This window comes from Phacochoerus africanus, chromosome 15 (assembly GCF_016906955.1).
Source record: "Phacochoerus africanus isolate WHEZ1 chromosome 15, ROS_Pafr_v1, whole genome shotgun sequence".
In the NCBI taxonomy this organism is placed as follows: domain Eukaryota; kingdom Metazoa; phylum Chordata; class Mammalia; order Artiodactyla; family Suidae; genus Phacochoerus; species Phacochoerus africanus.
In genome coordinates this window covers 41,587,662-41,614,695 of record NC_062558.1, presented here as the reverse complement: position 1 = coordinate 41,614,695, position 27,034 = coordinate 41,587,662, and the positions used below count along the sequence as shown (strand labels likewise).

Genomic DNA, 27,034 nt, shown 5'->3' with positions numbered 1-27,034 from the left:
AAACATAAGAACTGACATTCACTTTAGCTTTCTAAAAAAGTTCAACCCAAACAGCAGGGTTGATGTTTAAAACTTAAACAGTATAAAATATTTACAAAACATTATTGAAGCCCCCCCATCCTTAGCACTTAATAAAATCCACATAGCCTAATACGAAAGCATCCCACATAACAGTTTAAAAAACATCTACCCGGTCCGTGATTTTTAGGTTCAGTCATGATTGTTTTAAAGTTTTATTGTAGGCTTTGCTGCCGGATATAAAATAAAGGTGTACAACTGTCACAAGTAGGGCAGGATGTACAAAATCTAAGCTGTAAAAACCATTTCAAAATATAAACTCGTTTTTTGTTTTTTTTCTGGAATACACTGTGTCAAAGGCTGCCCATATTAACACCTTTGGTATAGAACGGTAACGTTTCCCTTGAAGAGCAGACAAAACCCATCCACAACCTCACATGTTCACATCTCCCTCTAACTACTCTACCTAATCTAGTCTCAACCACCCACATTCGTCACAGCTCCCTCTGTCCCGGGGCGCAGGGGAGACGGGAGGTAGGTAACTGAGAACATCTATCCCGCTTGAGCACCATGCAGACAGCAGGGCTCCGGCGCGGGCCACCCGAGCACACGTCCTCATCCACAGTCACATACGTCCCTTAAACAAACACAAACACAGACACTGACTGGACCCCAAAGGATCTGCACGGGGTCTCCTCCGCTTGCTGACAGCCACTCCACACTGTGTACAAATCAGGGGCCAAGACAAGATGGGATCACCAGGTGATGGCTGTGCTGACAGCAGGAAGGCCGTCATGAGGCTGCTGGTGTGAGTGCTGGTCCTGCCTGGATGTTTAATTTCTTCTAAGCAAAGGGCAGGGCATCCACTGGGGGCAGGAAGCCTTGCTTAACAAAGCGTAAGGCGGAGGAGGAAGAACTGGAATTCACAGGGCAGCGGCTTGTGTGCTCTGCCCTGAGCAGGCCAGGCGGCCTTCCTGGAATGGAGTGGGTCAACGAGGAGGGCAGGGGAAGGGGCAGGGGCCAGCTCTGCCCTCAGCCAGACTGTGTGGGGCCCCAACAAGCACTAGACCACAGATCAGACAAAACGAGCATATGCCTGCCCCTGCAACACAGCTAGGCCCCCAGAGCTACGCCAGGAACAGCAACCGAGAGGCAGGAAGCAGGTCCCATCTCCACAGCTTCGAGCGTTGGTTCTTTCCCAACAAGCTCTAGGGGTGACAGTGTGGCAGGGAGCAGGGCTTCTCGCAAAGCCTTGAGGGAGAGACTGTGCTGGCACGGGAACCGGCACCAGCGTGCTGGGCTGGAGGGTGGGGAAACATGACCCGCAGACACCCCTGGGGACCCCTGACTACAGGACCCCTCATGGAGGTGATAATCTCAGAAGCAGGGCCACTTCATACAGGTAGTCGGCACCCACAAAAATAAATACTGCAAACAAGTTCTCACACACTCATCACACCATTCACACGTTTCCTCCGAGAACCAGGAAAGCCTGGTTCCAGCTGCTTCTCGGATTCTCGGGAAAAGCAGAGACCTTGGACCCAGTGCGAGCCACAGCAGGGGTGTGTTCACCTGGGTAAAGACGATCAATTCACCTGGTCAAGAAATAGCAAACTCGTTATCTGGCTGGTTACGAAGTCTCTCCAGACTCCGGGGGCGGTAGGGGTGCCCAGGAGCCCGTAGCGGTCTGAGTGCATAGCAGGGAGGAGAGCGGCAGAGGTGTGGCCAAGCCCCCTGACCGCTCACTGGTGGAGGTGGGCCCGGTCGTCTGGGCGCTTGATGTGGATGCGCCGCACGCGCTCGATACGCTCCCGCTCCCGTTCCTCGTCCTCGTCCAGGTGGTGGGAGCGCCCGGCCGCCCCGCCTGTGGCCTCCAGGAGCGCATTGTCAGGTCCCCGACCATCCTGGGCCTCGTACAGCAAAATGTTCAGGGTCTCCTCATAGATTCGGGCTTCAGGGAACTCCACCTGCATCCCCACAAAGCACAAGGCAGGTAAGTTAGCATCACACCCTCGCCACCTCTGCTGCTGCCCACTTCTGAGCAGGGCCATCCAGTTACACGGGGCCCTTGATTCCGTAAGGCCTTTGTTATTATTTTTAAAGCAGTTTTTATTTTCAATAGGCAACATTCACACACTGTGCTCAATTCACAGGAGACAAGAGAGAGATACAGTGAAAGAGGCTTCCCTGCCCCCCAGTTTCCCTTTCTTTGGATATTTACATCATTTCCAATACGCTGCTTCTAACAAACAGGGCTATATCCTTGCACATGAGTCATCCCACACCTTAAAGCGGCGTTCTGGACTTCCAGTCGTGGCTCAGCGGTTAACGAATCTAACATCCATGAGAACACAGGTTCCATTCCTGGCCTCCCTCAGTGGTTTAAGGATTCAGTGTTGCTGTGAGCTATGGTGTAGGCTGCAGATGCGACTTGGATCCCGCCTTGCTGTGTCTGTGGCTGTGGTGGAGGCCGGCAGCTGTAGTTCCGATTCGACCCCTAGCCTGGGAAGCTCCATATGCTGCGGCCCTAAAAAGCAATAATAATAAAAAGCGGTGTTCTTTCTGAACAGGGACCAGGTGGGACCCTCATGAAGTGGACACAATCTCTCCTGCTCAGTAAAGCACCATGTCTGCTTATTGTCCTCTGGGGTCTGGCGCCATGGACAAGAGGAAGGCTACACGGTGGGTCCTGGGCCCTGACTCATGCAGTAGAGTGAATCAGCAAGGACCGCTCAAGCACTTGAAATGCTGCACCAAGGAAGGTACCAGTTACACAAAACCCCAGTGGGACATCCATACAGTTACTTAAGACGACAAGAGTATCAGCTCCCAGAAGTTTGGGTTCTGGGCCAGAAAATGGGGAACCTGTCCCTGGAGGGGCAGCCACTGCAACACCAACTTCCTGGAGAAAGGAAGGAGCCTTAGGGACAGGATGCAGGGCGAAGGGAGCCAGGAGAGGGGCCCCAGCCTCCACAAACAGAGGCACAGGCTGCTCCGAGAATCCATATGCAGCTGGGAATGGACCACAAGGTCTCAGTGCCTTTGCTCCCCCGTTAAGTTCAGAAAATGTATAGTCACTACCGTCAAGTTTAGTCAATATAATGATTAGCCTTTAATACCCAAGGGCAGAGGCAATTCATGTAAATAAAAAACTGAACCGTGACAAAACAGGGAGTCTAGTTACAGCTGGAATTCACAGCCCTAAAGAAAGTTCCCAGGAGAAAACAGGCACGTGTCTTGCTAACACATAGAGAGAAGTGAACAATTCTGATACCTCTCATCTTTAAAAGAAAAAAGCGGCTCAGTCTTTTCCCCTTAAAACAATACCCATCTTCGAGGATGTATTGTAAATACTAATGAATAGTGTTTTAAGAAGTTAAAAATAAATTTAAACTCTGGTTTCAACTTTGTGATCTGATTTTCTCCCATTTGTGCTGTGCTTCTGAGGTTGAGGACCACAGAGCAGGGGTGAGGATGACAGCTGTGCAGGTAACCCACAGATCTGTGTGTGGGTGATGAGAGGCAGGACCTATAGCATGTGTCCTGCTCATCAGCTTTCCCCCGGATGGGTTGAAAAGGAAATAACAGAGCCTATGGTATGATTTAAAAAACACACCAACCACGAGTTCCCATCATGGCGCATCAGAAACAAATCCGCCTAGGAACCATGAGGTTGCGGGTATGATTCCTGGCCTCGCTCAGTGGCTTAAGGATCTGGCGTTGCCGTGGCTGCGATGTAGGCCAGCAGCTGTAGCACCAACTTGACCCCTAGCCTGGGAACCGCCATATGCCACTTGTGTGGCCCTAAAAAAACAAAAGACAGAAAAACAAAAACATGCAGTTGTGAGTCAAGGAAAGCATTTTTCAAGCCTTTCCTTAAGTGTATTATGCCCAAGTGGACTGGGAGGTTGTACAAGCAGGGATCTCAGTGCAGCCACTCAGAACTGTCCTCTTGAGGCCCTTACCTTGGTCTGTTTCTTCTCAGTGGCGTAGACAATGGAGGTACAGCAGACCTCGGCGATCTTGCGGCCTTGGCCATAGAAGGACCAGCAGCAGATTTCGTCCCCAATGACATCCTTTATGAACAGGACCCTTCCATTAAAGCGTAGAGACAGCTTATCAAACAGCTCGATGTTTTTCAACATATTGTCATCGGAATTGCTGCAAAAAGGCATTTGCTAAGGTGAGTACAGCCTGGTGTTAACTGCCACCACCAAGTAAGCGTCCCCCCACCATCCCTTTGCAACCTCAGAACAAGCCCACAAAGAGTGCACCACAGTCCCCACTGCTCAAAGGGAAGTGAGGGTTGGAGCACTCAGGGAACTGTCTGAGGCCAAAAACTAATAAATGGCAGAGCTGAGCCTCAAAAAAAGACAGCCCTGGCCTCTAGTATGCCAGCCAGGAACACAGGCTTAGAGTGGTGGCCCTGCTTGTGGAACAGCAAGAAACGGAACGCTGAAAACTGGGGTCTGCAGGCACAGGCACTGGGAGACATGGAGAAGAGCCCCACAGAGCCCCAGGACCTGCCCAAGGGGAACTTTTTCTCCTGGGTTCATTTATGGGTCTTGAGTCACTTCATCAAATACCCTGGCATCCTTAAGTCCCTGATTTAGAGCCACATGTTCCCAAGAGCCAAAAGGTATTCTAGAAACCTACATATACTATTAGTAGGATCATAAAATGGTTAAGCCACTTTGGAAGACCGCTTGGCAGGTCCTCAAATGATTAAACTGAGAGTTACCATACGACCTAGCAATTTCACTCCTAGGTACATACCTAAGGGAAAACGTGTGTGTACATGCATGTCCTCAGCAGCATTATTCCTAACTGCCAAAAGGGGGAAACCACCCTAACTGCCCATCAACTGATGAATGGATAACCAAAATATGGTCTGTCTGTACAATGGAATATTATTCAGCCATAAAAGGGAATAAGGTACTGATTCATGCTACAGAATAGATGAAACTTGAAGACATTAAGTTAAGCCAGTCACAAAAAGCAATATATTATGTTTTTGGGGGTTTTTTGTTTGTTTGTTGTCTTTTTGCCTTTTCTAGGGCTGCTCCCAAGGCATATGGAGGTTCCTAGCCTAGGGGTCGAATTGGAGCTGCAGCCGTCGGCCTAAGCCAGAGCCACAGCAATGCAGGATCTGAGCGGAGTCTGCGACCTACACCATAGCTCACGGCAACACCAGATCCTTGACCCACTGAGCAAGGCCAGGCATCAAACCTGCAACCTCATGGTTCCTAGTCAGATTTGTTAACCACTGCACCACGACAGGAACTCCAATAAAAGCAATATATTATGTGATTCCACTCATAGGAAATGTCCAGAGTAGGCAAACCCATAGAAACTGAAAGCAAAACAGTGGTTGCCTGAGGCTGGGGAAGGTAGGAAGGTGGAGGGAAATGGGGAGTGAATGGGAGTTCCCACTGTGGCACAATGGGATTGGCGGCCACATCTCTGGAGTGCTGGGACACAGGTTCAATTCTCAGCTGGGCACAATGGGTTAAGGATCTGTGTTGCTGCAGCTGTGGTGTAGGTCACAACTGTAGCTCATATCTGATCTCTGGCCTAGGAATTCCATGTGCCATGGGGCAGCCAAAAAAAAAAAAAAGAAAGAAAAAAGAAATGGGGAGTGAATGGTAATGGGTACAAGGGTTTGAGATGATGAAAATAGTCTAAAATTAAGCAAGTAGTGATGCTTGCACACTGTGAATATACTAAAAACATATTAAAAACCACTGAATTGTATATTTTTAAAGGATAACTTTAACAGTCTGTGTGAATTAGATTTCATATCTATTGGTCTATCTAGGCATTCAAGAGGTGCAGAAGGACCAGCCTCATCTGAAGGGAACAAGGGGAGCTGGGCCTGGCTGGTGTGGGCAGAGGTTTACCTAGCAGTGCAGATGTCTTTTCTGGCCAACACCTTACCTGGTATATGAGTATTTGTTGTTACTTCTGTTGTAGAGCAACTTCACAGCTGGCTGCGGGTTGTTTTAAAAAAGGAAGAAGAGAGTTACTTGGAGTACAGATGCAATGAACCACTGGCTTCCCATAGGGCTGGGGAGGAGCTAGGGAGGGAGAGTGCAAGACCCAACACCAGGGGCCACACAATGAGCTGTAGGCTCCCATTCCTGACCCTTTCTCAGGCCTTGCTCAGGCAATTTCACATATTTTTATTGAGAAACTTATTTAGAAGAACCTCTGCCATTTTTGGTAGCAGAAGGAATGCCACAAGGGAGCCTCTGACATACCTTATTTGAAGTTGCGATAAGTTTCTGTTCTTCCTTGGATGAGGTGATGACAGGAACTTTGCAGAAAGGCTCATAAGTATCTTTGTTCTGCTGGAACAAAACTTGCTTTCAGCCTGGGAGGCCTGCCCAGCACTGGACTGCTTAAACTGGCCTGCTGGGTAAAGACAGGCTCTGGCGAGGGGAGATAGGGCAGCCATGGCTGGGAATCGAGGAGGATTCTTAGCACCAGTGAAATAGGATGGGGGACAACCAGAAGTGGAGCTCTCAATAAACTTGCTCCCTGGTCCAGACTGTTATATGCCAGGGTGTTCAGTGAACACTAATAATGATGACACATTTTCACAGCCCAGGAAGCCCCTCAAAAATGAACTCTAAACAGGGCAGATGAAGTATGACTGCATCAAAGCTCCTAAAACCCCCACAGAAATGACTGCAGAGGAAAAAAAAAGGTATACACCCATAAGGGGAAAAAGAATGGGAGAAGTAAGGTCAGCACACAAAAGATGTCAAAAATTCAAGGCTGTACTGTACAGAACAGGGAATATATCCAACTTCCTGGGATAGACCATGATGGGAATAATATTAAAAACAAATATATATATATATATATATATATATATATATATATATATATATATCTGAGTCACTCTACAATACAGCAGAAATTGGCACAATAGTGAATCAACTATACTTCAATAAGAAATAAAACTGTCTGGTTACCTAGACCTTATCATATTAAGTGAAGTCAGAAAGAGAACGGCAAATAGCATATGGTATCACTTACATGTGGACTCTAATAAAAAAACAATACAAATGAACTTATTTATAAAACAGAAACAAACTCAAATATTTTAAAATCAAACTCAGGGTCACCAAAGGGGAAACTGTGGTGGGAAGGGTAAACTGGGGGAATGGGATTAACATATACCCATTACTATGTAATACAGCACAACCATACAATATAGTAGTATTACTATACAGTATAGTAGTATTACTATATTATACAGTAATGTGTGTTTTATAAAACTCTTTTATATAGTTATACAAAAACAGACAACTAACAAGGACCTACTGTATAGCACAGGGAGGTCTACTCAATGTGCTGTAATAACCCACATGAGAAAAAAGAATGCATACATGTATACAATTGATCCACTTTGCTGTAAACCTGAGGCTGATACAACATTGTAAATCAACTACTACGCCAGTAAAATTAAAAAAGAATTAATGTGGAGTTCTTGCTGTGGCTCAGCAGGTTAAGAACCCAACATAGTGTCCATGAAGATTCAGGTTCGATCCCTGGCCTGAGTTAAGGATCCCATGTTGCCATAAGCTGCAGAATAGGTCACAGATACAGCTCGGATCTGGCATTGCTGTGGCTGTGGGGTATGCCCGTGGCCGCAGCTCCAATTCAACCCCTAGCCTGGAAACTTCCATATGCTGCAGGTGTGGCCTTACATACTAAAAAGAAAAAAAAATTCAAGGCTGGAGTTCCCTGGTGGCCTAGTGGTTAAGGATCTGGCACTGTCACTGCTATGGCTCAGGTTCTGAAGGCTGGTAGGCACAGGATAAGAGCAGAGGATTGCTTGCCAGTTGGCAGAAGCACTGGTGAGAACCTCCCTGCCACCACCGCCTCCCCCACCCCACCACTGCTGAATTCCCTTCCCCTGACTGTTAAAAGAGAAAGGTCCATTTTCCTGGAGCAGCTTGTACAAGAGAGAACAGAACTGAGTTGCTGTTCTGAAACAGGGGCATTAAGCGAATGGTCTACACACTAAATGGTGAACTCCATCTCACCCCAGCCCCCTTCCCCTACTTAGATCCTAGAAGGCAGCTGATCAGGCTTGTACCCACCAGTCAAAGAGAGTGGAGGAGGATTCCTCTGCGGGGAACCACCTGTCCAAAAAAAGGCTTACAGATTCTGACACTGAGGGTTCCTACTGAAAAAGTCAGCTTTATCATCTGCCACTGAAGCCCACTGGACAACAAGAACCAACACATACAGTTTTCCAAAGCCTTACTCCTAAATTTCAACAAACTAAGGACCATCAGATTATACTCAAAAAGCCTCTCAAATATGAGTGTGAAATCAAAACAAAGAAAAAGAGAAGCAATTACACAATAAAGGCAGCAAAAAGAAAACTTCAAAAAGTATTATTGGACAGACAAGAGCAGGTAGCACATCTCATCAAACAAGATCAGCATGCTATACAAAGAAGACCACTTCTTGAGAAGAAGGAAAGGCTCTTAGGAATTAGAAATATGATACCAGAAATAAAAAATTTAATAGAATCATTGCAAAGATAAAGTGGAAAAATCCTCTGAGAAAGCAGAACGATAAAAGCGACAGAAACCAGGAGGTCAGTCCTGGGGGTTTAATCTCAGACCAACAGAAAACCACAAAAAGGGAACCCAGAGGGCATGTCTCTAAGACGGAGATCAAACAGAGATTCCCTGATGAGTTGAACATACCACAAGGAGACTGATGTTTCTGAGAATTTAGGGCTGAATTAGGGATATGTACTTAGAAAATAAAATACACAAAAAACAATGAAGCAATCACTTAATTCTGGCAAACTGAAAAGTTACACAAGGAAATAATCACTGTATACTCTGTGGCTCAACAATATTTACACAACTCAAAGTAAAACTCTGAATACTAATTTAACCAAAACTGGGATAAACTGTTGGGAAAAGGAATGCATGCATGCAAGTTAGGTAGTGGTTGGCGGTGGTGGGGTGCATGAGCTAAATCTTAATTTTCTATAATAATGTCAGCAGGTAATGTTGAAAACTGGAAAATCAGAGTTCCCGTCACGGTGCAGAGGAAATGAATCCGACTAGGAACCATGAGGTTTCGAGTTCGATCCCTAGCCTCGATCAGGTTAAGGCTCTGGCGTTGCCATGAGCTGTGGTGTAGGTCGCAGACATGGCTCAGATCTGGCATTGCTGTGGCTGTGGTATAGGACAGGGGCCACAGTTCCAATTGGACCCCTAGCCTGGGAACCTCCATATGCCATGAGTGTGGCCCTAAAAAGACAAAAGAAAACTGGAAAATAAATAGCTGTATTAGAAATGAGAGTAAACAGAACTGCTGCAGAAAATTGCAAGAGGCTGCTGAGGGGTGGGAGTGGGTGGAGGGCATATGGTAGTGTTTTTTATACCAACCTTAAGACACTAACTTGACTTAAATGCTTTACATGCATTACTTTAATAAACATAAGAATGAAATAGAAAATAATAAAGTAAAGGCTACAACATTCAGTTAGGGTTATAGTGAGTTCCCAGACAGCTCGTGGTAGAGATGGTGGGTGCAAATAACCATTCCTCGGGCAGAGAGGCATCATGAGCACTGCCCCCGTGGAGAGCCACGCAGTCACTCCCCACACAGTGCTTGGGGGAGGCTTGTACACAAATCGGATTCCTAGGACAACACAAAAGGACTCTTCTGCTTCTCTGCCATGTCTTAACTTGCCTTGAACTAGATGGCCGCTGGCTCTATTTAGAAGCATTTGGGGTTTCTAGGGATTTTGCTCTCCCTAGACTTGACCCCAGTGATCCTGCCCCAGGTCCTGCTGAGAAGGGTGTCTGTCTGTAGAGATTATGCTGGGCTCTCAACAATGACTTGTGGGATACGCTTAAGTTCCCAAATGGATCCAGAAAACGGATCAAGTTTTATACCCCATGGCTCAGTCCTGAAGCTGCAGTGTACACAGGAGAGGACCCAACACCATGGGGACTGAAATAAGCCACAGGGGAGCAGCTCTAGGATTAATTCATTAACTCTCACAACAGCTCAGTGAGGTAGAAACTGCCCTCATTTGCAGGGGGGAAAACAAGGAAGGCAAGTGCATGGGGGCCCTCCCACCCACACTGGAAGAAAGGGTGATACCTACTTGCAGGGCTGCCTGGCACTCTTCCACCAGGCCCTGGACCAGGTAGTACTTGGCTTCTGCCAGCAGCTCCTCAATTTCCCGGCGGCTCTCAGGCAAGGGGACTGCTCCGTCACGCAGGTAGTTGAGTATCGTACCAAAGTGCTTCCCACAGCGATCAATGAGGATCCAGCCTGGGAAGTGGGGGGGGGGGGGGGCGGGGGGGGGGTGTGGAGGGTTAGGACTGGAAGGCACTGAGAAGAACTGGGGTGTCTCTTGGCTTCCCTCACCTCTCAGGAGCGAGCAGGACCATGGGACCACAGAGAGGGTGCGGCCCCACCTGCCAGCAAAGGGCTGATCGGGCCAGGCCCTTCCTGGCAGCACTGCCACAGCCTTCAGGCCCTGCTGGCTAGAGACAAGCACACCTTAAACTCATTGGTCGTGGGCTCTTTTAGACATCAGGGCCTTGGTCCTAAAAGCATGTTTCCAAAGTACCCTCAAAAATCCATTCACCAGGAGTTCCCATCGTGGCTCAGTGGTTAAGGAACCAACTAGGATCCATGAGGATGGAGGTTCGATCTCTGGCCTCACTCAGTGGGTCAGGGATCCGGCGTTGCTGTGAGCTGTAGTGTAGGTTGAAGATGTGGCTCGGATCCCGAGTTGCTGTGGCTGTGGCGTAGGCCGGCAGCTGTAGCCCCAATTCGACCCCTAGCCTAAAACTTTAATATGCCACAAGTGTGACCCTAAAAAGCAAAAACTAAAAAACCAAAACGCATTTACCAGGTATACTCAAGAGGGCTTGCTGCACCACACCTGGATAAAATGGGCCCAAGTGACCACATTCATCAGCAGGGAAAGGCTTCTGGCTTGAAAACATCTACGCCCTTCTTCATCAACACTTTTTTCAGACTTCCAAATAACAGAGCCATTTATAAGGAAGCAAAAGGCTCACTCCCAGACTGTGGCATGTGGCTCCCAAGGGTGACCCTCAGACACTCACCAGTACCACCACAGGAAGTTCTATCTGTAACCACCTCCCCCAAACAAACAAGCACTGAGTGGCTAATGATAGCAATCAGAGATGAAATGGTGAAGCAAACAGACCCTGGCCTCAAGCAGTTCAGTCTAACATGGGGAGATGGTGCCTGCATTTATTAGATAAGGAAACTTGGCCAGCTGCTGACCAGAACCAGGCACAGTTAGGGATTCTTAAGGGTGGGGGCAAAGCAAGCTTGCCCACTTCTCAACATGCTCTCCAATCTCAGCACCAGCCTACAGTGCCTCCAATTCCTCCACTAGAGATCCAGGGCTTTGCAGAACTCCTCTACTGAGTTTCCACTGTGGCTCAGCAGGTTCAGAACTGGACTAGCAACCATGAGAATGCAGGTTCAACCCCTGGCATTGTTCAGTGGGTTAAGGAGCTGGTGTTGCGGTGAGCTGTGGTGTAGGTTGCAGACGAGGCTTGGATCCTGCATTGCTGTGGCTGTGGTGTAGGCCGGAAGCTGCAGCTCAGATTTGACCTTAGCCAGGAAACTCCCATATGCGGCGGGTGTGCTAATAAAAACAAGAAAAAAAAATTCCTCTACTGAAATGCAAATGTTATTGGGAGGAGGAAAGAGGACTGGTGCCTAGGAAGAGAGGGTGGTGCCAGAAAGTGAAGTAAGGCTGGGGAGAAGGCCAGGTAAAATATGAAGCCAGACAGATGCAGAACTGCAGGGCCACCTTGGCAGGGGCCCCAAGTCTCCTGCTATCTTCCCCAAGTTGCCAGCACCCAGGGCAGTTAGGAGGTTTACAGAGGAGTTGGTCATTCTCTGCTCCTGCTTTCCCTCTGCTTTGCTCTCTGTTTCGGAAAAGGGTCACGTTTCCACTTGCAAGACCACTGTGTCCTCCCCGAGTCCTGCTCAGACTCCAGGCTCTGGGTCGGCTGCAGAGGCCAATGAAGGGCAAGGCACCCTTTCACCTCCCAAGTCAGTTAGCCCACCTTCACCATATCCAGCCCCACTAAGTGTGCTCTGGTGTTCTAACGCACTAGTTGATGTTCTTTGCCACAACCACCAGGAAAGTTGACAACAAGACCACTTCCACACCCCATTGCAACTAGTCCGCAACTAGTCCTCAGCCCAAGGTTCCTAGGCCTTTGGTTAATGGTTTGGTCTCATCCCTCCAGGGCCTTCTTCTTAGCATCTCCATGCTGCCATGGCTTCCCAAGCTATGAAAATAATCCCCAGTCGGAGCAAACACATGTAAACATGTGATCTAGAGCCAAACCATGGATCCCAGGAAGGATGAGGCCTTCATAGGTGAGGTAAATCCTATCACCTTGACTGTGCCCACTGGACATTATGCTACCGCTTCTTTCTTAATCTGAGACAGCAAGTATGGACTCTGTATCTGTTATGCCCTTCAATCGCCTAGAGGGCCTTGAGCAAACAGGATAACCCAGGACAGCCGGACAGGGCCGACCATAGCACAGGGCCTGCATCCCAGGGAAGGGGCTCTTCCAGTTACAGGTGGGGGGTGAGGGTGGGGTACTGTGAGAGCTTGTGATGTCCCAGCAAAGCCAAAAATGCAAATTTCCCCTTAAACTCTCCTGATTTTTTTTTTCTTTAGGGCTCCACTCACGGCATATGGAGGTTCACAGGCTAGGGGTCAAATCAGAGCCACAGCTGCCAGCTTAGCTTACACCACAGCTGATGCAGGATCCAAGCCAGGTCTTCAACCTACACCACAGCTCACGGCAATGCTGGATCCCTGACCCACTAAGCAAGGCCAGGGGTCAAACTCACATCCTCACGGATACTAGTCAGATTTGTTTCCACTGTGCCACAACAGGAATTCGTCTCCTGATTTTTAAAACAGTAAACTGATTCTTTTAAAAACCTGTCATTAACCCACCATAAGGCAGCCAAATCAGGGCCTGCAGGCCACCAGCTTGTGACCTCTGTGTCACTCTGGGTCGGGCTTTTCTTGATGAGATTTAGAAAAACGGTATTATCTTCCCAGCAGTTTTTTGTTTTTGCTTTTTTTTTTTTGGCTTTTTAGGGCCACACCTGAGGCATATGGAGGTTCCCAGGCTAGGGGTCAAATCGAAACTGTAGCTTCCAGCCTATACCACAACCACAGCAACACCAGATCTGAGCCCCGTCTGCGACCTACACCACAGCTCACGGCAATGCTGGATCATTAACCCACTGAACAAGGCCAGGGGTCAAAATGTGAGTCCTCATGGATACTAGTTGGATTCGTTTCTGCTGTGCCACAATGGGAACTCCTCAGCAGTTCTTTTTGAGGAAGACTCTGTCCTCTGCATTTCCCACAGATGAAAACAGAAGCTCAGAGAGGTTCAGGGACATTCCCAAGATGCGAAGGCAGAGCTAAACCACAATGGAAAACTCCTATCACGGGAACTGAGAAAACACGCAGAACCTCAGTCTCTGGGAGAAACGACAACCAATTCCACCCAGCTGCTCCGGGAAGAAAACCTCCCTAGTCGCCTTTGATGCTTGGACGACTCAGCTGCTAAGAACACGGGCCCCTGAAATCAATTACCCAAGTGACAGTCCAGAGTTTCCATAAACGAGTAGGCGGACCGTGACACTGGGCTCTGACTCAAGAATGCTGTCAGGAAATGCTTGTGGTGAAGGAATCATACTTTGGACAAATAAGGGCAAAAAAAAAAGAACCAGGCACACTCTCCATGAGGTTTCAATTAGCGTTGTGACTTCAAAATATTTTAGCTGCTTTCCAAGCAGGAATCTATCTCTTTGAAACAGTCAGCTCCAGTCCCCAGAGTGCAGAAAAGCTACCAGAAGCCAAGCAGCTTCTTGCCTGTGGGGCGTCCTTCCTGCACCAGGGAGCAGGTGGGCTATGTGGAAGGCTGATCAAGTCAGGGCAGCCTGGGGTCCCCGGCCCCTTGAGCAGGGCTGGAGAGTGGAATGGGAGGTACAGACCCAGACGCTCCAGGACAGGTTGAGAGACCTAGCAACGTGTAGTGGTTGAGAGCGTGGGCCTGTGCTGGACACCCAGCTCTGCGACTACTAGCTGGATGACATCAGTGTCTCACTAAACCTCTCTGTCTGGCAGTTTCCTGTTCTAAAAAGGGTGCCTCAGGAGGTAAAGGTAAGATGAGAGACTGTACAGGAAGCACAGGACACAATGCTGGGTCTATGGGCAGCACTCAGACTAGGTCTTTGATGGAGACCCTTGTACACATGTCATCATTGCAGAACCGAGAGAGGCGGCAGCAGGGCCCAGCCCCCAGGAGGGTGTCTGCATGGCTTTCCGGGCATCTGAGAGGAGGCTTCGTGCGGGGCAGGGAACTGGGCCTCTGGGCTTGCCCCCTCCCAGCCCTGTGTACTTCCTCTCTCCTCCTTCCCTCCTCCCACCTCCTCCAGGGAGCTGTCACTGATCTCTCTGTCACAAGTATTTAGTTTTTTATGGTCCCCAAACCTGCCTATTCTGAGGTTGCCTAAGGTACTTGGGTACTTGTTACAAATTCCAACTCGTAAAAACTGCCTGATTCTTAAATCAGAATCTCTAGGGCAGGTTGTCTCTACCTCGGCGCTACTGACACTTTAGACAGGTAATTCTGTGATGGAGGGATGGTTCTGCACATCGTAGGAGTTGTGACAACATCCCAGGAACACCCCCTCCCCCAAATGGGATACCAGGAAATGTCCCTGGACACTGCCAAATGTCCCTGAGGGTCAAACTCAGCCCTGGTTGGACACTACTGACTGAGGTATGAAAAAACATCATTTAAAAAGTCAACAAGTCATACTGGGAGAAGATATTTAGAACCTAAAGTCACAAAGAAATATGATCCATAATATGTATTTCTACAGAGCAATAAAAAAAAAGGAAAATGGGAAAATGTATAAGTAAATAAGACACTGTCCAGCAGCTAAAGGATGCAACACAACCAACCAATACACATAAGACATTCGATGCACTAGAAATTAGGAAATGTTCTCTCCCCCCCGCCTTTTTTTTAAATGGCTGCAAATGCGGCACATGGAAGTTCCCAGGCCGGGGACTGAATCCAAGTCAAAACTGATTGGTTAAAGGAACATGAGATCCTTTAACACACCGCGCCAGGCGGGGGCTCGAACCCGCACCTCTACAACAACCCAAGCCATCGCAGTTGGAGTCTTAACCCACTGCACCACAGTGGGAACTCCTAGGAAAGGTTAAATAGAACAACACAGTACCATATCATAATGATCAGATTGGCAATCAGTAAACACTGACAGCGACCAGTGTTGGCAAATATTCAGACCCCTGTGGAGAGTGTAAATTGACACAACCACATAATAATATCGAGTCAAGCCTAGGGTGAAATCCCCAATTCCTTTCCCGGGAATAAACTCTAGGACCAAACTCCTGGGTGTGCCTGGTATCATGTGGCAAAGGGTGGGAAGCAAGCCCTGGAGAAACTCACACATACACAGGACAGATGTTCAAGAATGATAATATTCCTAATGGTGAAACAATCTGATTAACCATCATGGAACACAGATCCGTAAGCTGCAATATATTCCTAGCATGGACCACTCTACTTCAGGGAAATGTGTGAACTAGGGCTGTTTTATCATGGCTCAATCTCACAAGCATAATGCTAACGAAAGCAAACTAAAAGGCTACAAACTTTGTAACAACACCATTTACCTAACGTTTAAAAACGCACATTGTCTGGGGCCACGGACAGTTGTAGTAAAACTCATTTATGGCAAGACCCGCACCTGTGGTTCTCAGCCCTGGCCGAACATTCAGAATCCTGTGGTGAGCTCTGAAAACGTCCTAATGCCCGCCACAGCCTGTCCAATTACTCTGGCTCTGGGGGGCCCAGGTGTCAGGGTTTAGCTCCAAGGGTGGCTCACTGTGCAGCCAAGACTGAATCTACCTGAGTGACCCCCACAGCCAAGTTACTTAGAGACTCTCACTGGAAGGGAGAAAGGCAGAGAGGGTAAAGAGAGGCCCCACCAGTCCAGGTGACTTTTTATTGCTTGTCTGAGTGGGGGCACAGAGGAGGCTGTTCCATTATTCACAGTTTGATGAAAGCTTTCAACACACTCCAGAATTCCGCACAAGGCAGGGGCCAGAGATCTCTGGAAAACAGGTAGTGTGGGTTTTCCCACTTACCATACTGACCTCCCCACTGGTTCTCTAGGGAATGTGTTAATTAGATTAACGACTCTCTAGTTTACACGCTTCTTCACTCCAAAAACATTAGCCAGAAGGAGTTCCCTGGTGGTTCAGCAGGTTAAGGACACTGCATTGTCACTGCAGTGGCCCAGGTCACTACTGTGGTGTGAGAACTTCCACGTGCCGAAGGTGTGGCCACCCACCCCCCGGCCCCCGCCACCAAAAGACAAACAAAAAAACCCCATTAGCCAGAGACCAGGCACTATTCACAGGGGGAAAATACTACACCAAGCAACAGGGATGAAGCTGGCAACTACAGGTGAGAACCACTGGAAAGAATTCGCATTACAAAAGGTGTCACATCAATCTGCCGCCAGTAATGACACTGAGGAGGGCTGGAGGGCTCAGGGAGAAATTCCAGCCCTGTAAGAACTGAACCCTCCTGGGGAGGCGTCTTGGAAAGGCCTGATGCCTGCCCCTGTCCTGGGCTTCTCAGAATGTGGAACTGCAGTACTCCCATCCCTCAAAGCCCAAGTGGGCCACTTTTCCCAACCTGCTGAGACTGCTTCCCCACAGCCATTCAGAGGGCTCTGCCTTCCCCCTCTTCACCCAGGCAGGACTGAAGCAAAAATGAACAGTTTCCACTCATTAAGTCTCCTAAAGTGTCAGCAGCTCTGTCAAGGGCTTTCTGACGTCCTCTCTGTTGAGGAATTAGATGCACAAGGAATAAAACTCAGGCAGAAGGGCATGGAATGCAACAGAGTCTGCCACCCACCCAGGACTCCAGGTCCCCTCCCCCGAAGCAATCAGTTTCTCAGGCATCCTATAGAGATTTCTGGCAACACAATGCATACACTGTTCGGTACCTTCGGAGGCCCTGTCCTTTAACCAGCATGCCATCCTGACGGCTTCACAAGCCTGCATGAGCTGCACTTGGCACTTTGGCATGTTTGTGGCTTCCTGCCTGAAGGCCAGGGTGAAGCTGTGAGATGCAGGAAGTCCACCTCATTTCGCAGATCTGAGGGTGTGCTCGGGCCAGGGGTCAAGCTGTGCAGTTTACTCCCAGGGGCCAACGGGACTGCTCTGAAGGACCAGACACTCAGCCTGGCATTCCAGGCCCAAAAGGGTTTCAGTACTAAGCCAGTGGTTGGACCCTAAGATTGCCACGCTTGGGCGACCTAGCCTGGGCCCACATCAAACCAGGGTCAGTAGACAGTAAGAACTAGTAAGCTCTGGGTTTAGTAGCTTGTTTCCAGCCCAGTAGCTTTTAAAAAAGCATCTCACTGGAGATGCAATTTCTCATCAACAGGGTGAAAAGTGAGGCTTAAGTGAAATAACATCCATCAAAGGCCGTACTGTGAGCTTTTCATAATGACTTGAAGGGGGCTGGAACTGTCCTAACGTGAAAACCTGAGCGTTGGAGTGTAAAAGACAGCACTGCTTCCCCAGAGATGCTGGGTTTTCCAGGAAGCACAGGGAAAGGATATCTAACAGCTATTTAGAAGCCTGTGCAGGCCCACTGGTTCCACTCCCATGTACCTCCCACCTGGGGGACAGGGAAGTTTGCAGACTTTTTCTTTTTTCTTTTTTGACATGGCATCAGGCCACCAGAGCCAGGGCTTTCAAGGAGACAAGGCTTCCACTTTGCTTTCAAAGTGACTCGGCTGTTTTTCCTGAGCCTCACCAGAGACTAGGCAGGGTAAAAGAAAAGCCACAATAATCCTGAGTTCTCAGATAAGGTCTGTTTCCTTCAGCAGCTGGGGTGCTATTGTCTTGTTTTCCACATATACTCCTGGGTGATGCTGGGTGTGGCCCAGCAAAAGGGATCCTCCCACTCATAAAAAGCTTTCTGGGTGAGGCCCAGAGGCAGCTCTGGGACTCTAAACTCACTCACCTGCTGCTGGGCCAGAAACCCAAGTTCACAGGGAGCCCAGGGAAGCAGAACTGTGAGCCCTGCAGCCTGGCTTCTCCAGGACACAAAAGGCATTACCCCAGCTAGCAGATTTCCGGACTTTGGCCCAGGGCCCCCCATCCTATTCCCTGTGTCAAAATTTGACACTCTCCCAGGAACTACCACCCCTCAGAAGGAATGGTGTGTCAGGAGTTCCCATCGTGGCTCAGCGGATAACGAATCCAACTAGGAACCATGAGGTTGTGGGTTCAATCCCTGGCCTTGCTCAGTGGGTTATGGATCCGGCGTTGCCATAAGCTGTGGTGTAGGTCGAAGATGCGGCTCAGATCCCGCGTTGCTGTGGCTCTGGTGTAGGCCAGTGGCTACAGCTCCGATTAGACCCCTAGCCTGGGAACCTCCATATGCCACAGAAGCAGCCCTAGAAAAGGCAAAAGACCAAAAAAAAAAAGGCATGGTGTGTCAGCACAGAGGCCAGCCTCAGAAACAGGTAAGGTAAGGTCAAGCCAAGCTGTAGCCTGGCCAGGACTAAAGAAAGCTCAGGCCAAGGAACGAAGGATGGGCCATCTTTAAACTTCATGTGACCTGTCCTATATCCCCAGCCAGGGATGGAAGATACCCTCCTGCAGGTATATGAGTGTTCCAGGTAGGAGGAAAGTAGTTATGCTATGTAGGACAATTTTAAACAATTTTTTGACCTTTACTAACATGACTTTTCACCCCCACACACACCCCCACCAAAGCACTGAATATACATACAGTGAACGCTTACTATGGGCCAAAAGCTCCATAGGGTGGCTATCACTGTGCTCATTTGCCGGATGGGGAAATGGATAAATCAAAACAGATTAGGGTCACCAGACACTAAAATGGGGAGCTGTGACTCAAATCCAGGTCTGTGAGTTTGTCAGAACCCTATCCTAGGAGGACAAGGGTCCAGAGAAAACACTCACACCTCTGTCACACTTGAGTTTCACTCTGATGTCACAGAATCACCATGGAGAGAACTGGAAGAGAGCTGACCAGGTGAGTCCTGAGTCCACTGCACAGAGCTGAGGCCTGGGGCATGAAGTGCCTTTCTCAGAGCCACACTGAAAACCAAGAGCTAAGTTGAGACTATGACCCCTGGTCCAGCTGACTCCTACCCATCCTCAGGCCTCAGCTCAGATGTCACTTCCTCAGGGAAACCCTCCTTGACCACACCCCCGATTACATCCGGCCTCCCTGTTACTCATTCTCAAGGCTCCCTGCACGCCTGGTAACACAGAGCACAACAGGAAACCTGGGCCATGTACACTGCCGTCTCTCACTGGTTTGCTGAACTCAGAGGATGCCCTCAAGTACCAATGTGTCCCCCGCCCAGACCCTGGGCTTACCTTCGCTGTCGGTGAGCACCTCCATGCGCCCGCTGAACATGGCTTTCAGCATGGTGTCCTGCTTGGTCAGCGTCTGCATGGTGGTGTAGTAGAGGGCTCCGCCCACATTCAGCTTCACGTATTTGGAGCTGGGGCTTGTGCCCTTGAAGGAAGTGGTGCGGGTCGCAGCCGCTGGCACCGCTGAGCTCACCACACTTTCTCCTGACATCTCTTCCTGCCAGGGGACGAGACACAAGATCACCAGGGTTGCAGCACCAGGCCTGTTTACTTCTTTCAGCCAGCAGACTACAGCTGGCCTCCAGATGTGTTTTACTTAGTGCAAGCATACACGACGTGGAAAACAAAGTTTGCTCCCAAGGCTGTCAACTCTGGAGAGTTCTTGGGAAAATCTAGATTTCTGGCTTCTCTTAAAATCAGAGGCCAAATAGGCCAGCCTGGGAATGAGTGGTAGGAGCTGGGGTGTTGGCTGTCCTCCAGAGAAGGGCATGCATTTCCCCAATCAGCCCCCAACACCACACAGATGGCTTCACTTGCTCACCCTGGAGACACAAGTTTGCCACTAGGTCTTACATTACAAGAACTTCCTTTGTGCCTGCTACCCATATAAACGAATACCCTAGCTGAATCCTAAAGCAGCCCAAAGCACTGCCGAGGTCTCTGTTTCCTTATCACCGTGCACCGTGGAACAGCTAAAAGCATCATTTTCCAGCTGAATTACAGATGAAACAAGCTTTTATGAAATTGAGTGGGATCTTAACTACCGTGCGCCTATAAAGAAAAAGTGTTTCTGAGGACTCAACAACAGGCATAAAAACTCTTGGAAGCTGGAGTTCCTGTCGTGGCGCAGCGGAAACAAATCTGACTAGGTACCATGAGGTTGCAGGTTCGATCCCTGGTCTTGCTCAGTGGGTTAAGGATCCAGCATTGCCATGAGCTATGGTATAGGTCATAGACGAGGCTCAGATCTGGCGTGGCTGTGGCTGTGGCGCAGGCTGGCAGCTACAGCTCCAATTAGACCCCCAGCCTGGGAAATTCCGTATGCTGCGGGTGCGGCCCTAAAAAAAGACCTAAAAAAAAAACCCAAAAAACAAACAAAAAACTCTTAGAAGCAAGTTACTGCAAAATTAAAGACTTCCTGTACTAGTTCCACCCTAGACAGCAAGGTCTGATGTCTCCCAACTGGCACTGCCAGGAATCGTCAAAAGAATGGACATAGTGTCTGACTTAGGCAGACGTAGGAAAGGAGACTGGTACCTGGCACATAAATCCTCAAAGAAAACATTTCTTGAACAGGTGAAACTCTCTAGCTTGGTGTCCAAGAGTAGGCTGAGTTGTTACTGAATCTGGGGCACAGCATTGAGGAGAAGGCAGCCCTGAGAGCCAGGAGCTGGCCTGGCTTTCACCGAAACATGAATGACCACACAGTGCAAAACCATCAGACAAGGCTGCTCTGTGGCTGACGGATCGACATAAATAATTATGTCCAAACACAGACAAAAACAACAACAATGTCCCCTAACACACGCACACACAAAAAAACCACTAAGAGCCATGGCTGCTTTTTTACCAATTAGAGCGTGAGCCCCACTCCATCCTTCCTGCCTTCAAGTGAGGAATTGCTGAGACCCAGTCACAGAATTAGCCCTGTTTTCCGACAGCATCAAGGCAGAGCAAAGCCCCACTTCCCTGATTTCTCCCCCCCAAATCACCCACCACAAGCCCGAGCGCTCTGAGATGCCCCATGGTTCTCCCCCAATGCACCAAGGAAAGAAACCTGACTGACTACAGACATGCTCTTGGTGGCTTTGCCAGGAGGGCACAGACAGCACAAAATTTTTAAAACTATTCCCTGATACTGCAAGTGCCCTCTGGCACAGTGGGTTAAGGATCCAGTGTTGCCACAGCCATGGGACAGGTTGCAATTTCAGTGTGGGTTCCATACCTGGCCCCAGAACTTCCAAATGCTGAGGGTGCCACCAAAGAACAAACAGAAAAACAATAAAAACTATTCCTTGATACTAGAAAAAAAGATTGTTTAGTCTTCTTAAAATTCTCTATGCCTCTCTACCTTTTTCAGATCCCCCACAATGAACACCTATTACACTTATGGTAAAACACAACTGTTATTTTTTAAATGGAGAAGGGACTGACAAGTAGCAACCTGCCATCCATGGGTGATAGCAGAGACAATGGCCAACCTGATCTCCATTGCATCAAAAGAAATCACCCACTGGGGAACTGGTGGCAGGGTCCTGCAGAGTGACACAGACAAAGAATGGCCTCCTGGGGAGCAAAGTGTTTTCGCAAGAAACTGTTCCTGCTTCATCAAAGGAAAACATCACAAGAAGTTAGGTTTTCAAAAGCTCACCTGGGGCCTCTGTGCCCTGATGCCAAACACAAAAGACAGAGGCCAAAAGCAAAAGCAGTGACCTCTCCCTTTCAGCTTTCCTCTGAAATCAGCCCCCAGAGACTGACACTAACAGTTACCACCAAGCATTTCCCCCAGAAAGACACACTGTCCATGGGATGACAGAAACAGCTTATGGGAATAAAGACCTGGGGGGGGATTTTAGGGGGGTTGGGGGAGAGAGGGTTAGTTAAGGAAATTTATCCCCAAATGGAAATACTTTAAAGCACCCCTTTCAGATCTAAGTTTACACAAAAGTCAGTACGTTTTTGAGAAATGGTGTAGCATTTTTGTAAGGCACTTAACCATGAAACAGACAAAAAAGACATCATAAAGGATAATTTTATGTACTGTACTTTGCTTTCCAATACCTCTTTAAAGATAATCAGCACACAATAAAGTGTATTTTAAGTGTAGAGACGGATGAGTTTCGGACAACTTTTGCATCTACAGAGCCCCCACTCCAGTCGAGATAGAGAACATTTCCATCAATCCAGAGAGCCCCTCCTTTCCCACTCCTCCCTCCAGAAGATACCACTGCTTTAGTTCCTATCCCCAAGTACAACCATTTAAAACCTAAACGATGTTGGACAACAGCCATTGTTTCCATTCTGTGGATTCCGATACCTTAGCCCATAGACATTCAGTCACTTCCCAAAGCATACTGGTGACAGAGGAGGTGGCTTGGTGACAAAGCAATGAATGATGTAGGCAAGCCCTGCCTGGCCTCAAGCCCATGACTGTATCAATGATCATGCTTGGTATGGAGAGTTATGATATATAAACTGAGAAAGGGGGCCCCACACCCCCCTTCTTCAGGAAGCACCAAAAAAAAAAAAAAAAGCTAAAAAAAAAGAAAGAAAGAAAAAGATGGGAGGTCATGTGTGGCTGAGGGCTTGGGTTTGGAAGTCGGAACTGAGTTTAAGCCCCCAGCCCTGACACTCACCAGCCGCGGGAGCCTGGACGAGTCAACCCTCTGAGACTAGCCCATCGAGCAAGCAGGGACAGCAGGCACACCTCCCTCCCATGGCTGCAGTGAAGGATGCCACAGAGAGTGCTCAGCCGGCCCCTGGCTCAAACCAAACACGAAGCACTCCAACTATGATCATCTGAGAAAGCTGTTCAAGTCTCAAATTATCCTCTCTCTGGAGATGTTTCTAGCTCTAATGACATTCAGCTGAATTACTTGGAGATAAAGGCAGAAACCATCCTGATCTAGAGCTTGAGACTCCCAAATAGACAAAGAAAGCTCCGAACCTTTCTAGAACCCACCTTTCCAAAGGTCAGTCACTATGAGAGGCCCTCGGCAAAAAGGTTCTGGCTGTGTCCCCGTCCCTAAACGCCAGTCACAGGCAGCAGACGACACAAAGCAATAGACAATAAGCGTCTCACAGCAAATCTCTCTTCAGAGGACTCCTCAGCCATCCCCACTGGGATCTTGCGTTTTAACTTGTTTCAAGGCTGGGGAGGTGGGGTGGCAGAGAGCAAAACTGGTTCCAAGAAACAGAGGTAATTAATACTTGAGCTATTGGTTACTGATTTGATTCAATCAGTTTATTCCAATTAGATGAACAAGTCCAGGCTTCTCTCCCCCTCTGAGAGTACTGTTGCTGATTCTAAACAGTGGTTCTCCACTTAAGAAAAAATACTGGTTCTGGGCCCTATCCATGGAAATTCCTTTTTTTGTTTGTTTTTGTTTTTAAATGGCCAAACCCACGGCATACGGAAGTTTCCAGGTCAGGGACTGAATCTGAGCCGCAACTGCAACAATGTCAGATCCTTTAACCCACTGTGCTAGGCCAGGGATCGAACCTGCACCTCCCCAGCAATCTGAGCTGCTGCAGTTGGATTCTTTTAACCTACTGTGCCATGGCTGCAACTCCTATCCATAGACATTCTGATGTAATTGGTCTGGGCATAGAGCCTGAGCAAAAGAATTTTAAAATTTAAACTCCCTAGGTGATTCCAGTGTGCAGCCAATATCGCAACCCACTGTTCTAAAAGTTCTGTGTAGCCCCCACTCCAGTCAGGCTACATTTAACTTCCTGGTCTTAGAGAAGCTCCTCAACCTCTTGTTCTGTGGGTCCAGTGAATTCCTGACCACACATAAAAACAAACCAAATCATCAAAAGCAAAAGCAGGTCCCTACTCACAGCTTCAGGCCACATACAGACAGGAAGCAACTGTACACATGCTTAAAAAATAAACCATCAGCCCAAGGTGGGAAACCTTTGACTTGAAAAGAGGCCCAGGCAAGGACCACAGGAAAAAAGGCACCAAATCCCTCCCCCTTAGAGGTTTCCTCTACATCTCTATTTAACTATCTCCCTGGTGTGTGGGTTGGGGGAGATGTGTGTGTGGAAGGTTAGAACGAGCATTTAGCAAACCTGGACTGCATGTCTGTGTGAAGTTCAGACAAATGGCTTCATAGGGGATCAGTTTCCAAACTTGTAAAATTCAGTTAAAGCCATATGCTTCATAGTAACCCTCAAGGAATAAATGAAGTATTTAGCACAGTTTCCCTTCTGCACCTCAAGCTCTCCTGAAGACCAGAGGTTCCCAGCCCAGGTGGTAATGGACTCACCTGGGTGCACTTAGAAAGTACTGATGCCCTATCCGGACAAAACTCTACTTAAAAGAGACACGTGCACCCGCATGTTCATTGCAGCACTATTCACAATAGCCAAGACATGGAAACAACCCAAATGTCCATCGACAGATGATTGGATTCGGAAGATGTGGTATATATACACAATGGAATACTACTCAGCCATAAAAAAGAATGACATAATGCCATTTGCAGCAACATGGATGGAGCTAGAGAACCTCATACTGAGTGAAATGAGCCAGAAAGACAAAGACAAATACCATATGATATCACTTATAACTGGAATCTAATATCCAGCACAAATGAACATCTCCTCAGAAAAGAAAATCATGGACTTGGAGAAGAGACTTGTGGCTTGATGGGAGGGGGAGGGAGTGGGAGGGATCGGGAGCTTGGGCTTATCAGACACAACTTGGAATAGATTTACAAGGAGATCCTGCTGAATAGCATTGAGAACTTTGTCTAGATACTCATGTTGCAACAGAAGAAAGGCTGGGGGAAAAATGTAATTGTAACGTATACATGTAAGGATAACCTGACCCCCTTGCTGTACAGTGGGAAAAAAATAATAATAAATAATTTTTAAAAAAATAAAAAATAAAAATTTCTCATCATGAAGTTTTTCAAAGAAAAAAAAAAAAGAAAGAAAGAAAGTACTGATGCCGAGGCTTCACCCCAGAACAATTCATCAGATTGGGGAAGGGTGTGGCAACTCTGAAACCAGTGTTTCAAAAGCTCTTCAGATGATTCTAATGTGCGGCCAGAGCTGAGAGCCACAAAGCTAAGGCGTTTCTTTAATCAGCCAGATTCAAGAGTCACTGCCTTGAGGCCAATTATAAAACTTTCCCAAACTGAGGGCACGTCTTCAACTCAGAAAAGTCTGCTGTTCCATTTCAACTAAATTCAATCAGGCACGTTAACTGTAGCATTGGTTTGCATCTGAAACTTACAGAATGGCTTCTGCCCGATTTCTTTCTTTTTTTTGTGTTGAACACACAAACCATCGGTCTATTCCTCTCAACAGTCTAGTGAGGAAAATGTTATCATCAACCCCATTTTAAGGGAAGAAAAGTAGGAATCAGAACTATTAGGGTCCTCTGATGCCCACTCTCATGCCTCTCTATTACATAGCCCAAATTAAAAAACTCATTACTCTCAACCCCTGCACAGCTTTTGCTGAAACAGATTGCTGGGCCCCACCCCCAGAAGTCTGCAGGAAGGCTTGAAAACTTAGCCTTTTCTACCAAGTTCCCAGGTGATGCTGCTGGTCTTTGAGAACAACTGCTTTGTGCTTCCTTCCCCTCAGGTGGAACTTATTTGCACAAAATACTGTCGTCCTAAGTCAAATACAGGTTGAGTCTTTTTTTTTTTTTTCTTTAGCATTGGCCTTGGTACTAGAGTGCCCTAAAGACTGCACTTTCCAGGGAGGAGCCATGGGACAAACAAGTAAAAAGAGAATGTGGGTTGAACTTTGGTCATTCCCACCCAGGGAAAAAGCTATTCGAGGAACAGACCCTTGATGGCTTCCAAGCACAGAGAAACCACCCCACAGCTAGGAGATGGACTGTGAGACACCCCAGCTCCTTAGGCGTGACCACCTCGGACCTTGAGGGAAAGGACTAGATAGGTACCCAGGAGCCAGATAAGGGGCTGGACTGCGTGGCGAAGGGACCCTGACTTCAGACCCCTGGCAATCCTCCGCGGAGTTCCCAAGACCCAGCGCACACCCGCCCGTGGGCTCCCTCCATTTATTTCCTCCACTCCACTGGTTCAGGTGTTCAGACGTACCTGGAAGCCACTTCCCCGAAAACCATTACCTTCTACCTCAACTTCCAAAGCTCCCTCAAAGCTCCGCTCCTAAGAATCCCACTTCACCCTCTCATAACCAACCCATCTCTCCTTCACAACCCTCCCCAAATTCTCATTTTCCACCCCAAATGTCCGTCTTCAATAACATCTCTTTGTTCTCTCTTTAATCACCAGCTCCCATTTCCAAACAGTCCTAAGACTCAGAGACTGCCCTCTCTACTCACCCGCGCATATATTCCCAAGCCCAGATGCTCCTTCCAGGATCCTCAACAGCCAGGGACACCCCCCTACACACACACAATTTTCTCACGTACAGTCCTCCGTCCAAAGCCCTTCCCCCACCCCGGGCTCTCCCCGCATCCTAATACTCCCACCGCCTCTCCCCTACCGCAGCTGCCCCTCAGCGCACCCCTCCTCTAGGTCTCTGCCCCCTCTACTACGCCTCTGTCCTGCTCTCTCCGCCGCCTAGAGCCCCCAGTCTATGGGCACCGCCCTCCTTACCATGAAAAGTCGGAGGACGCCGGAGTCTCCAAACCCGGACTGAAAGAGACAGGAAACACCCAGTTCGCGTGAGCCGGGGGCGGAGGTGGGGCCGGGGCGGGAACTTCCGCTCTCTGCACCCTCCTTCCGC

General features: G+C 48.4%; 1 protein-coding gene across 2 annotated transcripts; it reads right to left on the bottom strand.

Moving 5' to 3' along the window:
• Positions 1-209: 209 nt before the first annotated feature.
• Positions 210-27,028, bottom strand: KCTD10 (potassium channel tetramerization domain containing 10). Of its 2 annotated transcripts, none has more exons than XM_047761801.1 (7): positions 26,905-27,028; positions 19,580-19,793; positions 10,175-10,344; positions 6,279-6,368; positions 5,956-6,008; positions 3,984-4,179; positions 210-1,985 (listed from the first exon to the last, which is right to left on the bottom strand). In XM_047761801.1, the coding sequence occupies exons 1-7, from the start codon at positions 26,905-26,907 to the stop codon at positions 1,761-1,763; spliced, it is 951 nt and encodes a 316-aa protein (XP_047617757.1). In that variant the 5' UTR covers positions 26,908-27,028; the 3' UTR covers positions 210-1,760. The 2 variants fall into 2 exon arrangements, with proteins under 2 accessions (XP_047617757.1, XP_047617758.1); XM_047761802.1 differs by having other exon boundaries at positions 6,279-6,365; positions 26,905-26,999.
• Positions 27,029-27,034: the final 6 nt, after the last annotated feature.